Source organism: Staurois parvus, unplaced genomic scaffold (assembly GCF_062004578.1).
Source record: "Staurois parvus isolate SC_StPar_1 unplaced genomic scaffold, SC_StPar_1.0 ptg002198l, whole genome shotgun sequence".
Taxonomy (NCBI): Eukaryota; Metazoa; Chordata; class Amphibia; order Anura; family Ranidae; genus Staurois; species Staurois parvus.
In genome coordinates, this window is record NW_028319994.1 from 214,240 (window position 1) to 229,768 (window position 15,529).

Consider the following 15,529-nt stretch of genomic DNA (forward strand, 5'->3'; position numbering starts at 1 on the left):
CTGGACATGAAATAAAGCACATTTTAACAAAGGATAAGGCACTATATCTCCTTTTTCTTTTTGAATATTAATACGGAGGAGACTCTAGGAAAGGATCGAGGAGACAGAGGAGAAAACTTGCAAGCATCAGGAGGGAGAGATCCAAGCATCTATATCCACAAAATAAGGGATATCCATCATCTTCCAAAAGTCGTAATTGAAGATTTCACCAAGTTCCAATTTGTGAACACAAAGTGATGTTAGCCTAAATACATTAGGCTTACAAGGAGGTGAGCGCACAATATATAAGAAGTACACAGGATTTCAATGTTTTGGACTACACTAAGGATTTATGGGACTATTGTTTACAGATTTATGAAATAATAATATTGTCACAATCGTATATTTTTTAGATATTTATTTATTTAGTTTTTTTTGAGTTTTATCACTATTGAGTATAATCACATGGCACATATGAATTATTTTGAATATTTTTTAGTAAGAAGAGGTTTTTAAAACACGAGGATATAATTTATGATATAATATTTATTTGGTGCGTGACATTTTTTGAGTATTTATAATAAAAAACAACATAGTTCCATTGAAAATAATGTACCGCTTTGAGCACAGAAATACTGACATAATCATACCGCTAGGGAGGTTAAAAACAAAAGAAAGCAGGACTGGTGGAGTGGGAGCGGGCTGTGCGTCCCTTCTAATGCAAAATACTGTACATACAGGTTACAGTGTGTAGTGACATGGGACAAATCGCTCTTCAGAGGAACGCTGCACTTTATTCCTGTGCACAGTTGGTTCATCTCTAAGTTGGGGGACTGCTTTAATGTTAGACTTTGCACATGGCCGCAGTCCTTGTCTGGTCCTGGCATTGATCTACACAAAAGTTACCACCGCGTGCACTGGTGCAGATGACCCCACCCACAGGCTCATCAGAATTCTTGATATAACAAAGGAAGTGAGCACAGAGGAGACCAAAAGGGAGCTAATAACAGAAGATCATTATTGCGGTGCACATACAGTTAGTTTATTAGCAAAAATAGTGATGGATTGCTTCACAAATAGCTTTCATTTGTATGAAAGAACAATAACAATGGAGTAGCAATCCTTAGCCCATTGTTCTAGGTGCTCATTTGTACTTGTGGTTAGGGGGCTGTAAAAACACATGGCTAAGCTTCATTTTTACTGCCCCCAAACTGCTTTCCCTAAGCTACAAGGGCAGGTGCACAGGGATGTAAACATGCTGCTGCAAAATTTATCCCCACTGTTGCATTTGGCAGGCTGTATTACCTGGCAAAACTGACCCATTCACGTAAATGGGGGTCGCTGTGCAGTGATGCTGGATTTCAGGGGCTAAAACAAACAATGAGGTGGCAACCTAACGCATCCTTTCTGCCCATCAAATGCCCTCAGAAAAGCAATCCACTGCAGATCAGTCTTCAGAGGGATAACATAAATGTGAACAAATCCTAAGTTTGTGAAATTAATCGCTGCTACGTGTTATTTGTGCAGCTCAAACCATAAAGAGCCATCTTTGTAGTAACAGAATGCTATTATTAGTAATTAAACATAAATGAGCCACTGATCTCTCCTTTGTGTTCCTGCAGTAAACCATCTGTCCTTCCATCTCACATCTATTGCCATGTTATACCATACCTGCTGTTCCCGGTCCTCTATGACCAGTAGATGGGCTCCCATCCCTTCACACGTTTCCCGGCTCTCATTCCATGTTCTGTATTCTTTGCCAGATGAGAAGTAATAACAGATCTCTCTGTGCCGCAACCAGCCATCAGGACACACCGTGCACTCTGTAAGAAAATGTATTTTGAATAAATAAAATGTTTATACATTATATTAATCTAATCACACTTTAGTATAGAAAAGAGACAAATTGTATTTATTTTTGGAGCATTAGAATGCAATCCCACCACAAAATGATGAATCTCTTCTTCTGGTCTCTTCCACTAGGGTTACTTCCATGCCTAACACCAGGCAGGTGCCAACCCAGGTTTAGCCTCTGCCATTGCACTCTTCCAAATGTGTCCTCCCCACCTTCCCCTTTTGTTCCTTTTCTGGCCATATTTCTGGCCAAGGAACCAGTGAGTGCAGTGATGGACACAGGAGGTCCACACTCCCAGAAGTGTTGGCAGACTTTGGGAGACAATCCCTTTTCAACAGAGCTGGGTGGAGTGTGAAGCAGGAGAAGAAATATTTGCAATCGTATTCATCTTTACAGGGAGCTGCATTGTTTCAATTTTGAGATTGAAGATAGGGTTGACCTGCTTATGCTCTGAAACATGTGTAGCGCCACCCCCTTAGGAGTTTCTGAAGGTTTCCTTCACAGCCAGGCAACATGCATTTTCACACACAGACGTGAATCTAGGAGACAGTAACCAGTCTTTGAGTTACCGTATTTTCCGGCGTATAAGGCGACTGGGTGTATAAGACGACCCCCTAATTTTCCAGTTAAAACATAGGTTTTGGGCTATACTCGTCGTATAAGACTACCCCCCTTCCGAGGCAACACCATTTAACCCCTAGCCTACAGGGCACTTATACCCCCTTCCTGCCCAGGCCAATTTCCAGCTTTTAGCACTGTCACACTTTGAATGACAATTGCGCGGTCATGCAACACTGTACCCATATGAAATAGGTGGCACTGATGGGCACTGATGAGGAGGCACTGGTAGGTGGCACTGATGGGCATTGACAGGCATCACTGATGGGCACTGAAAGGCAGCACTGATACATGGCACTGATATATGGCACTGACTGGCACTGATAGGTGGCACTGATCGGTGGCACTGACTGTCACTGATAGGCGGCACTGATGCGCACTGATAGGTGGCACTGACTGGCACTGATAGGTGGCACTGATTGGCAGCACTGATAGGTGGCACTGACTGGCACTGATGGGTGACACCGATATGTGACACTGATCTGCCACTGATGGACACTGACAGCTGGCACTGATGGACACTGACATGTGGCACTGCTGGGGCTACACTGATCATCAGGGCCCTGATGATCAGTGTACATGTCCCCTCTGAGGAATGCCGATTACCGGCTCTCCTCTCCTCTGTCAGCGTGACAGCTCGAGAGGAGAGAAATGCAGATAAAAGGCATTTCCCTGTTTACATGTGATCAGCTGTGATTGGACACAGCTGATCACATGACCGAGCCGTCATCTTCGGCTCTTTCCGTGATCGGTGATCCGCTGTGTCCGAGGGACACAGCACATCGCCGCGCATGCGCGGAGAATGGGAGAACGTCATATGAGCCAATCACGGCAAGTGATGTATTCTATTAATGAATACAGAGCCTGCTCGGATTGGCTGCGTCAGAGAGACGTGCTGATGATGTCACAACTTCAGCCAATCTGAGCAGGCTCTGTATTCATTAATAGAATACATCGCTCGTCTTGATTGGCTCAGCGCGGTACACTGTATGTAGCTGAAGCTACCGTACAGTAGTTCCGCACATCCAGTTCTATACCCGGCGTATAAGACGACCCTTAATTGTTGGGGTATGTTTTTAAGTAAAGAAAAGTCGTCTTATACGCCGGAAAATACGGTAGTTTTTTTTAGATTTTATTAGGGGTATTTAACTTGGACGGGGTGAGGGGGTGTATGGAATGCCCAAGGGAACGACAACTGAAGATAATCTTCCTGGAACTATGTACAAATCTCTTTGAACAGCAAAAGTCTATTCTTGGAGAGCTAGCCAGCTTCTCCTGATGTACCACCCCAGAACCCAGATACTCCTCTATCCAACTGTCTGAAGGAATCCCTGGGCAGGAAATCCAGTGTCTGTCACTTTAAATGTAAGACTGTCCTGAGTAGAAAGCTAATCCAGTTTCCCAGTAGAATGCTCCTTCCCCTTACTGGCCCAGGGGGTGTAGGCCTACTAGCTTAGTCCTCTGTCTGTGAGCTGATGGGCTGGTGGCTGCTCTCAGGCCTTTTGCTGGGTCGCTCCTTTCCTACTGCACAGATGGTCCTTGCTCTGGGAGCCGATGAGGTCCTGAGCTTTCCTCCTTTCCAGCTCCTCTGCCTGTAGGTGAGCCCCTCCCCTTCTAGTCCCCCTCCCAGGCTCCTGCTCCTCAACCTTCACTTCTCCATCCTCCTTCTACTTAGTCACTCTTAACCACTTGCCTACCGGCACTTTCACCCCCCTTCCTGCCCAGGCCAGTTTTCAGCTTTCAGTGCTGTTGCACTTTGAATGATAATTGCGCGGTCATGCAACACTGTACCCATATGACATATTTAGCATATTTTTCATACAAATAGAGGTTTCTTTTAGAGGTATTTAATCGCCACTGCAGGTTTTACTTTTTGTACTATAAACAAAAAAGTGTAAAAAAAAAAGGTTTTCTTTGTTTCTATTACAAAATTTTGCAAACAGATAATTTTTCTCCTTCTCCGATGTGCGTTGATGAGGCTGTACTGGTAGGCAGCACTGATAGGCACTGATGAGGTGGCACAGATATGTAGCACTGATGGGCTGTACTTATGAGGTGTCACTGATGAGACGGCACTGGAAGGCATTGATGAGGAGGCACTGATGATACTGCACTGGTATGCAGCAATGATGGGCACTGATGGGTGGCACAGACTGGAAGCACTAACTAACAGCACTGACTGATGGCACTGGCTGATGCCACTGCCTACAGTACATCACTGACAGGCAGCACTGATAGGTGGCACTGATGGGTGCAACTGGTGGGCAGCCTGATGGGTGGCACTGCTGGGCACTGATGATGAGGGTACTGATCATCAGTGCCCTGATTATCAGTGCAGATCTGCTCTGTGACAGCGTGAGGAAAGTGCTGCTGATAACCGGTAACTGTATTTACTTTGTGATCTGCTGTAACTTTGGACACAGCTGATCACATCGTAAAAAAAATTTGTGATTGGTCTTTTACCTAGTCGTTTGATCAGTTGTGTCCATAGAACACAGCGATCACTGACAGGGGCGCGTTCTGGGAGGACGTCATGACGCCTTCCCAGAACTGGACAACCGCGCTGTAGATGTCTTTCGGCTATAACGTGGCTGTAAAGTGGTTAAGGGCTGCCCTGGCCCCATGCCAGACCTCCTGTTGGGAATTGGCCAGAAGTTCTTGGATTCCCTCTAGAGTGCAATCCAGCTCCTCCTCACTCCCACCCACTGAGTTCTAGAGACTCCTCCAAAGGGGGAGTTGTCAGGGAACTTCTCTGCAGAGTCTCTCAGCCCTGACATAAATTTAACCCAGCTGATTATTACACCCAGGCTGCTACTCAGCCCTCCGAACTATAAATTGACTCTAGCTCCCCCTAGCTATCTAGGAGGGTGCTACACATGGTTGCCACCTTTCAGTAAGGCCCAAACCAGAAAGCAGCCAAGGTGGGGCATATTTCTAAGGGGTATGGCTTTATTAAGAAATGTGGTTGTCACTGCAAAGTCAAAGAAGTAACTATTTAGCATGTAATCTGTTAAACCTATTTCCTGTACAGTACATTTATTACTGCACACAGCAACACTCTAAGTTGGAGAGCCGCCTTAATGTTTGATTCTCACATGACCGCGCTACCCGCCTGGTCCCGGACATTGATGAGCACATTCACGGCAAAAGGTACTCGCCCACACGCACTTTTTATGTTTTTGTGAACTATGACAACTAAATGTGTGCAGTTTAGTGAGGCATCATTTTACATTTAATGACATTTCCTCCACTGTCCCTGTGACTAAGCCCCACTAGGGGACAAAATTGGGCTGATTTAACAAAGGCAAATAGACTGTGCACTCTGCAGGTGCAGTTGCTCGAGAGCTTAATACATGAGGTCATTTTGCAAAGAATACCCAATCAGAGGCAAGGGAAATAAATAGAAAAAAAAAACAGTATTTTTGCAGGCACATGATTGGATGATGGAAGTCAGCAGAGCTTCCCCTAATTTACTAAACTCTGGAGCAACTGCACTGCAAAGTGCACAGTCTGTGTTTTGTAACCCCCCCCCCCCCCCAATGAGTCAGAAGTCAGCCCGTGTAAGCGCTTTGTCCATTTGTCCACTCTTTTCAATAGAGATCTTAGAAGTGGTCTGGACGAGAAGTGTGTGGCTTTTCATTTTCTATTGACAATTATTCACTACTTGGTGGCCGTTATATGGGCAGTAGATAAAATGATGTACCTGCTTGTCCCTCATGGATGTTCACGCAAAGCTGTTTCTTTAGTTCCTCCATGTCTTCTATAAAACAAATAAAAGAAACTTAATAGAAAGACAGATTATTTTGTAGGATTTATCATGTTTACAATTGTACAGTACATTCATGTTGCTTGTGTACAACATAAACTTGTAGAACGGAAGATGACAAAACAAAAAGAGCCCATTTGTTGACCAGTATTTATGGTGTATGTATTGCTAGCAATGTATTTTACAACTATTGGGGGTTTCCAGACTGAAAACTGGAGACAGTGTGATCAGGTGAAGGAGACGGTGAAAAGTCTGTCTTGGGGGTCAGCATATAATCAATCTGGACCATTGCTGTTGATGGTCACTTATTTACTGACAGCCCACGTGTCTGCTTTTTGAAGTTTTAGGCCCCTTGCACATGGAGTAATTTCTGTGCAGTGCTTTCCTCTCTGCCTGTAGGTGAGCCCCTTCCCTTCTGGGCCCCCTCCCAGGCTCCTGCTCCTCAACCATCACTTCTCCATCTTTAACCCAAACTCTCCTTCCTCCTTCTGCTCAGTCACTCTTAACCCTTTGCCTACCGGGCACTTTTACCCCCTTCCAGTCCAGGCCAATTTTCAGCTATCAGCGCTCTCACACTTTGAATGAAAATTGCGCAGTCATGCAACACTGTACCCATATGATATTTTTATCATTTTTTTCACACAAATAGGGCTTTCTTTTAGTGGTATTTTAAACTGTGGTTTTTATTTTTTGCACTAGAAACAAAAAAAAAACAGTAAAAAATTTGAAAAATGTTTCTTTGTTTCTATTAGAAAATGTAGCAAAAAGGTAATTTTCTCCTTCACTGATGTGCATTGATGAGGCTGCACTGATAGGCAGCACTGATGGGCACTGATGAGGTGGCACAGATAGGCAGCACTCATAGGCTGTACAGATGAGGTGGCACTGATCAGGCAGCACTGGTAGGCATTGATGAGGAGGCACTGATAATGCTGCACTGATATGCAGCAATGATGGGCACTGATGAGCGGCTCAGACTGGTGGCACTGACTGACAGGACTGACGGGCTGCACTAATAGGCGGCACTGGTGGGCAGCCTGATGTGTGGGAGCTGCCGGGCACTGATGGATGGCACTATTGGGCACTGATGATGAGGGTACTGATCATCAGTGCCCTGATTATCAGTGTAGATCTGCTCTGTGACAGCGTGAGGAAAGTGCTGCTGATAACCGGTAACTATATTTACTTTGTGATCTGTTGTGACATTGGACGCAGCTGATCACACGGTAAAAGGAAGCTGTGATTGGTCTTTTACCTAGTCGTTTGATCAGTAGTGTCCATAGAACACAGCGATCACTGACAGGGGCACGTTCTGGGAGGACGCCGTATGACGCCTTCCCAGAACTGGACAACCGCGCTGTAGATGTCTTTCGGCTATAACGTGGCTGTAAAGTGGTTAAGGGCTGCCCTGGCCCCATACCAAACCTCCTATTGGGAATTGGCCAGAAGTTCTTGGATTCCCTCAAAAGTGCAATCCAGCTCCTCCTCACTCCCACCCACTGAGTTCTAGAGACTCCTCCAAAGGGGGAGATGTCAGGGAACTTCTCTGCAGAGTATGTTTTTGTGAACTATGACAACTAAATGTGTGCAGTTTAGTGAGACATCATTTTACATTTAATGACATTTCCTCCACTGTCCCTGTGACTAAGCCCCACTAGGGGACAAAACTGGGCTGATTTAACAAAGGCAAATAGACTGTGCACTCTGCAGGTGTATTTGTTTGAGAGCTTAGTACATGAGGTCATTTTGCAAAGAATACCCAATCAGAGGCAAGGGAAATAAAAAGAAAAAAAAAACAATATTTTTGCAGGCACATGATTGGATCATGGAAGTCAGCAGAGCTTCCCCTAATTTACTAAACTCTGGAGCAACTGCACTGCAAAGTGCACAGTCTGTGTTTTGTAACCCCCCCAATGAGTCAGAAGTCAGCCCGTGTAAGCGCTTTGTCCATTTGTCCACTCTTTTCAATAGAGATCTTAGAAGTGGTCTGGACTAGAAGTGTGTGGCTTTTCATTTTCTATTGACAATTATTCACTACTTGGTGACCGTTATATGGGCAGTAGATAAAATGGTGTACCTGCTTGTCTCTCATGGATGTTTATGGTGTATGCCGGGGTGCTGACAGAGATCACGGGGCCCCATACAGCTAACCTGGCAGCCCCCCCCAAAAAGACAAAAAACAAAAACAGTTTACTATACTTCAGTTATGAATGAACACAGTGAGTGATCAGTACCGATCACTTACTATGTTCATTCAGGAAGGGGCAATTACTGTAACCGATCCCCTGTATGGCTCTCCCTGAAAGCGGGAGGGAGAGGAGAAGAAGCCAGCTTTCAGCTGTTGCAGAGAGAACCATACAGGAGATCGGTTCCAGGAATTGTCCCCCACACTGTGCTGATCATGCTCCCTGCCCACATCCGATTCACCCAGCCGTCTGGGCCCCATACAGGAGGACTGGGGGTACCCCCTTATCCACGGCCCAGGGTGTATGTATTGCTAGCAATGTAATTTACAATTGTTGGGGGTTTCCAGACTGGAAAAAGGAGACAGTGTGATCAGGTGAAGGAGACGGTGAAAAGGCTGTGCTGGGGGTCAGCATGCAATCAATCTAGACCAGGGGTGGGCAAACTTTTTGACTTGAGGGCCGCAATGGGTTCATATATTGGACCTGGGGGCCGGACCAAGAGTAGATGAATGATGTGTATGTGTCATCCACAGTAAGTATAGTAATATTCCCCCATAGTAAGTATAGTAATATTCCCCCATAGTAAGCATAGTAATTAATCCTCCATATAGTAATTCATCCCCCATATAGTAATTCATCCCCCATAGTAATTCATCCCCCATAGTAATTCATCCCCCATATAGTAATTCATCCCCCATATAGTAATTCATCCCCCATATAGTAATTCATCCCCCATATAGTAATTCATCCCCCATATAGTAATTCATCCCCCATAGTAATTCATCCCCCCTATAGTAATTCATCCCCCATTGTAATTCATCCCCCGTATAGTAATTCATCCCCCATAGTAATTCATCTCCCATATTAATTCATCCCCCATATAGTAATTCATCCCCCATATAGTAATTCATCCCCCATATAGTAATTCATCCCCCATATTAATTCATCCCCCATATAGTAATTCATCCCCCATAGTAATTCACCCCCCATAGTAATTCATCCCCCATATAGTAATTCATCCCCCGTATAGTAATTCATCCCCCATATAGTAATTCATCCCCCATAACCCAAACCCTCCTTCCTCCTTCTGCTCAGTCACTTTTAACCCCTTGCCGGGCACTTTCACCCCCCTTCCTGCCCAGGCCAATTTTCAGCTATCAGTGCTGTTGCACTTTGACAATTGCGCAGTCATGCAACACTGTACATATATGACATTTTTATCATTTTTTTCACATAAATAGAGCTTTCTTTTAGTGGTATTTAATTGCCACTGGGCTTTTTATTTTTTGCACTATAAACAAAAAAAAAAAAAAAAAAAAGAGTAAAAAATTTGAAAAAAAAGTTGTTCTTTGTTTCTATTAGAATATTTAGCAAAAAGGTAATTTTTCTCCTTCACTGATGTGCGTTGATGAGACTGTACTGATAGGTTGCACAGATGGGCACTGATAGGTGGCACTGATGAGGTGGCACTGATGAGGCAGCACTGGTAGGCATTGATGAGGAGGCACTGATAATGCTGCAATGATAGGCACGGATAGGCACTGATGAGTGGCATAGACTGGTGGCACTGACTGACAGCACTGACTGGTGGCATTAATGGGCTACACTGATAGGCAGCACTAATGGGTGCAACTGGTGGGCAGCCTGATGGGTGGCACTATTGGGCACTGATGATGAGGGTACTGATCATCAGTGCCCTGATTATCAGTGTAGATCTGCTCTGTGACAGCGTGAAGAAAGTGCTGCTGATAACCGGTAACTGTATTTACTTTGTGATCTTCTGTGACATTGGACGCAGCTGATCACACGGTAAAAGGAAGCTGTGATTGGCCTTTTACCTAGTCGTTTGATCAGTAGTGTCCATAGAACACAGCAATCACTGACAGGGGCGTGTTCTGGGAGGACGTCATGACGCCTTCCCAGAACTGGACAACCGCGCTGTAGATGTCTTTTGGCTATAACGTGGCTGTAAAGTGGTTAAGGGCTGTTCTGGCCCCATGCCAAACCTCCTATTGGGAATTGGCCAGAAGTTCTTGGATTCCCTCAAAAGTGCAATCCAGCTCCTCCTCACTCCCACCCACTGAGTTCTAGAGACTCCTCCAAAGGGGGAGTTGTCAGGGAACTTCTCTGCAGAGTCTCTCAGCCCTGACCTAAATTTCACCCAGCTGATTATTACACCCAGGCTGCTACTCAGCCCTCCGAACTATAAATTGACTCTAGCTCCCCCTAGCTAGTTAGGAGGGTGCTACACATGGTTGCCACCTTTCAGTAAGGCCCAAACCAGAAAGCAGCCAAGGTGGGGCATATTTCTAAGGGGTATGGCTTTATTAAGAAATGTGGTTGTCACTGCAAAGTCAAAGAAGTAACTATTTAGCATGTAATCTGTTAAACCTATTCCCTGTACAGTACATTTATTACTGCACACAGCGACACTCTAAGTTGGGGAGCCGCCTTAATGTTTGATTCTCACATGACCGCGCTACCCGCCTGGTCCCGGACATTGATGAGCACATTCACGGCAAAAGGTACCCGCCCACAAGCACTTTTTATGTTTTTGTGAACTATGACAACTAAATGTGTGCAGTTTAGTGAGACATCATTTTACATTTAATGACATTTCCTCCACTGACCCTGTGACTAAGCCCCACTAGGGGACAAAATTGGGCTGATTTAACAAAGGCAAATAGACTGTGCACTCTGCAGGTGCAGTTGCTCGAGAGCTTAGTACATGAGGTGAAGCTTCACTTTGCAAAGAATACCCAATCAGAGGCAAGGGAAATAAATAGAAAAAAAACAGTATTTTTGCGGGCATATGATTGGATGATGGAAGTCAGCAGAGCTCTCCTTCATTTACTAAACTCTGGAGCAACTGCACTGCAAAGTACACAGTCTGTGTTTTGTAACCCCCCCCCCCCCCCCCCCATGAGTCAGAGAAGTCAGCCTGTGTAAGCGCTTTGTCCATTTGTCCACTGTTTTCAATAGAGATCTTAGAAGTGGTCTGGACGAGAAGTGTGTGGATTTTCATTTTCTATTGTATTGACAATTATTCACTACTTGGTGACCGTTTAATGGGCCGTAGATAAAATGATGTACCTGCTCCCTCATGGATGTTCACGCAAAGCTGTTTCTTTAGTTCCTCCATGTCTTCTATAAAACAAATAAAAGAAACTTAATAGAAAGACAGATTATTTTGTAGGATTTATCATGTTTACAATTGTACAGTACATTCATGTTGCTTGTGTACAACATAAACTTGTGGAACAGAAGATGATAAAACAAAAAGAGCCCATTTGTTGACAAGTATTTATGGTGTATGTATTGCTAGCAATGTATTTTACAACTGTTGGGGGTTTCCAGACTGAAAACTGGAGACAGTGTGATCAGGTGAAGGAGACGGTGAAAAGTCTGTCTTGGGGGTCAGCATATAATCCATCAGGGCCATTGCTGTAGATGGTCACTTATTTACTGACAGCCCGTGTGTCTGCTTTTTAAAGTTTTAGGCCCCTTGCACATGGATTCATTTATGTGCAGTGCTTTCCTCTCTGCCTGTAGGTGAGCCCTTTCCCTTCTGGGCCCCCTCCCAGGCTCCTGCTCCTCAACCTTCACTTCTCCATCTTTAACCCAAACTCTCCTTCCTCCTTCTGCTCAGTCACTCTTAACCCCTTGCCTACCGGGCACTTTTACCCCCTACCAGTCCAGGCCAATTTTCAGCTTTCAGCGCTCTCACACTTTGAATGAAAATTGCGCATTCTGCTGACAGAGGTCACAGGGCCCCATAAAGCCAACCTGGCAGCCCCCCCCAAAAAAAAAAACAAAACAGTTTACTATACTTCAGTTATGAATGAACACAGTGAGTGATCAGTACAGATCACTTACTGCATTCATTCGGGAAAGGGGCAGTTTCTGGAACCGATCCCCTGTAGGGCTCTCTCTGCAGTAGCTGAAACCAGAGGGAGGGAGAGGAGAAGAAGTTAACTTTCAGTTGCTGCAGAGAGAACCATACAGGGGATCGGTTCTAGTAATTGTCCCCCCACACTGTGCTGATCACCCTCCCTGTCCGCATTAGATTCACCCAGCTGTCTGGGCCCCCCTGCTGACCTGGGCCCCATACAGGAGGACTGGTGGTACCCCCTTATCCACAGCCCAGGGTGTATGTATTGCTAGCAATTTAATTTACAGTTGTTGGGGGTTTTCAGACTGAAAAAAGAAGACAGGGTGATCAGGTGAAGGAGACGGTGAAAAGTCTGTCTTGGGGGTCAGCATGTAATCAATCTGGACCATTGCTGTTGATGGTCACTTCTTTATTGACAGTCCGCGTGTCTGTTTTTTACAGTTTTAGGCCCCTTGAACACGGAGTCATTTATGTGCAGTGCTTCCTCTCAGCATTTTAGTGCAGCATCCAGCCCTGTTGCCTGTAGCCTGTCAAAGTCTCTATGGTAGGTTGGTGCACACAAGACTGGTATACCGAGTGGTACTCACATTTAGGACCCTGTGTGTTGAAGGACACATGCTTGGAATACAATTCGCCCCTGAATGCACAGGGCCTGAAATGTATGTGATTACCACTCGGTGCAGACTTTGACAGGCTGCAGGCAGTGGGGGCACACTGAAACGCCTAGAGGGGTGCGCTACAGCTAGACGCCAAGGGGCCTTAGTACTGAATTGCCCTCATACAGGAATTTTTATTAAAAAAAAATATATATATATTTTGACAGGTCATGGCAACACCGTATGAAAGTAATTTTAGGATTCAACAATAATACACAAAGGCACAGAAACGCTGAAACAGAAGATTTGTACAGGCGTACCTCAGCTTACGAACGACTCGGTTAACATAATTTTTGGTTTACGAATGAAAATCCATTGAAAATAATGCCTTGGTTTACTGTTTTTTTACTAATTTTTTTCACAATACGAAGTGTATGTCAATGCCAATTTTTAAATGCAATTTCCGGCTCTTTTTTTTTCTTTACTATAGCTCACAGAATTAGCTGTCACTTTCCCTGGAGCTAATGAAAACTTTGTTTCTTTTAACTCGGGGAAATAAACTAAAAGGAAACTCTCTTTCTTTTAGCTGGAGGGGGGAAAGTGAAAGTTGATTCTGTGAGCTTTAGTGAAGAAAAAAAAAACCAGGTAATTGCATTTAAAAACCGGTACTGACCTAGCGTGACAGCAACTTTTTAAAACTTTTTTCTGACCTCTGGAATGGATTAATTGGTTTTCAGTGCATTCCTACGAAAAACCGCGTTTTGGTTTATGATTTTTTCACTAAGTGTATGTTGGTGCCAATTTTTAAATGCAATTCCCGGTGTCACGGTGTAAGGTCAGGTTCAGAGAACAGTTGCTATAGCAGTAAAAGGCTTACCTGAAACCAGCAGTATAGGTACACCAGCGGATCCTCCCTGGGAATGACGCAGGCTCACCTGAGGTGCGGGGTCTAAGTATTAACTGGTATTCACCAGAGCTCCTAATGGTGGAGATGGATTGAGCTGCGTGTTAATACCAGGTCGCAGATCTCAGGATCACCCCACCAGGGAATGAGCAGACTGGGAACCAATAGCGGATCAACAGGTTAGGGATCAGACAAAAGCAGAGTCGGTCACAAGCCAAGGGTCGGTCACAAATGGTAGCAGATCAATCGTAGTACGTTAGGATGAGACAAAATCGTGGTCAGGAACAAGCCAAAGATCAGTAGTGGAGGTGTAGACAGCAGCAGGAACAGTAGTGGGATATTGGCTGGAAAGGCACAATAATCTGGCAAGGAGGAAGTCCAAGGACATGGCTTATATAGGAAGTTCATGGGAGGAGCAAGCAGTTCAAAGTTCAAGAGCAGGATTATCCAATAGATGAGGCAGAGTGCTGTCCAGCATCCTAGGTAGCTTAGTGAGAAGAGTTACTGCCTGACACAGTAGAAGTCCCAGGTTCAAGTCCAGGCCCTAACAGCCGGCTTTTTTTTTTCTTCACTATAGCTCACAGAATTAGCTGTCACTTTCACCGGAGCTAATGGAAAGTTTGTTTCTTTTAAGAAACTAAAAGGAAACATTGTTTCTTTTAACTCAGGGAAATAAACTAAATGGAAACATTCTTTCTTTTAGCTTGGGGGGAGGAAGTGACAGTTGATTCTGTGAGCTATAGTGAAAAAAAAAGAGGTAATTGCATTTTAAAAATTGGCACTGACCTAGTGTGACAGTGACTTTTTTTGTTACTTTTTTCTGACCTCTGGAACGGATTAATTGGTTTTCAGTGCATTCCTATGGGAAACCGCATTTTGGTTTACAAATGTTTCGCAATATGAAATGTCCCGGAGAACGCATTAAATTCATAAACCAAGGTACACCTGTATTCAGAAAAAATTATGTTGATAGTGTTTAGCAATAACTCATGAAGGTATAGTCCGCCACAGACTGATATAGACCCACAATAAGTAATGTGCTCCATAAAGCCACGCTTAGTCATGCCTAGATATTGAATTTTAAGTGGAACTAAAGTTTGCAATACTTACCTCGCCGACTCCGGCATCTTCTTTCTGGTTTCTTCTGGGTGCTGGTCTTTGGCCATCTTGAAAGGTGTGGTATGGCATCACTCTCATGCATGTGCAGTTGTTCAGTTATTCTGACACCCAAGTGCTGTGCCGGAATGTAAACTGAGATGCACATGTGCAGTTCGGTGTACATTTTAAAGAAGACTGCCAGCAGGCAGATAGGTTTACTTCATTGCTGCAGAGACACAGCATGTCGTTGGAGTTTAAAAATACATTAGAGTTAGAAGAGATTGTAAAAGCATCTACCAAAAAGCTGAAATAATAACATTCTTATGGGTTTTCTAAGGGAAATAACTTCAACTGCTTAGTTTCTCCATCAAGCTCAATAGAAAAAATGATGTCTTGGAACCCTAAACACTTAAAGAGTTACTAAACCCCAGACCCTGCATTCACTATATCCGGTCTCCCCGAACCCTGCATTCACTATATCATCTCTCCCCGGACCCCACATTCACTATATCCCCTCTCCCCGGACCCCACATTCACTATATCCCCTCTCCCCGGACCCTGCATTCACTATATCTGCTCTCCCCGGACCCTGCATTCACTATATCCGCTCTCCCCGGACCCTGCATTCACTATAT

General features: G+C 44.5%; 1 protein-coding gene across 1 annotated transcript in view; it reads right to left on the reverse strand.

Annotated features, from left to right (window-relative positions):
• LOC149431624 (killer cell lectin-like receptor subfamily G member 1) overlaps positions 1 to 14,114 on the reverse strand; it is an 88,803-nt gene extending 74,689 nt beyond the window's left edge. Inside the window, exons 1-4 of the mRNA XM_089665461.1 lie at positions 13,770 to 14,114; positions 11,498 to 11,551; positions 6,156 to 6,212; positions 1,651 to 1,802 (exon numbers count right to left, since the gene is read on the reverse strand). Coding sequence (XP_089521587.1) covers positions 1,651 to 1,802; positions 6,156 to 6,212; positions 11,498 to 11,546 — 258 coding nt within the window. The 5' untranslated portion in view covers positions 11,547 to 11,551; positions 13,770 to 14,114. The remainder of the gene's footprint in view (positions 1 to 1,650; positions 1,803 to 6,155; positions 6,213 to 11,497; positions 11,552 to 13,769) is intronic.
• Positions 14,115 to 15,529: the final 1,415 nt, after the last annotated feature.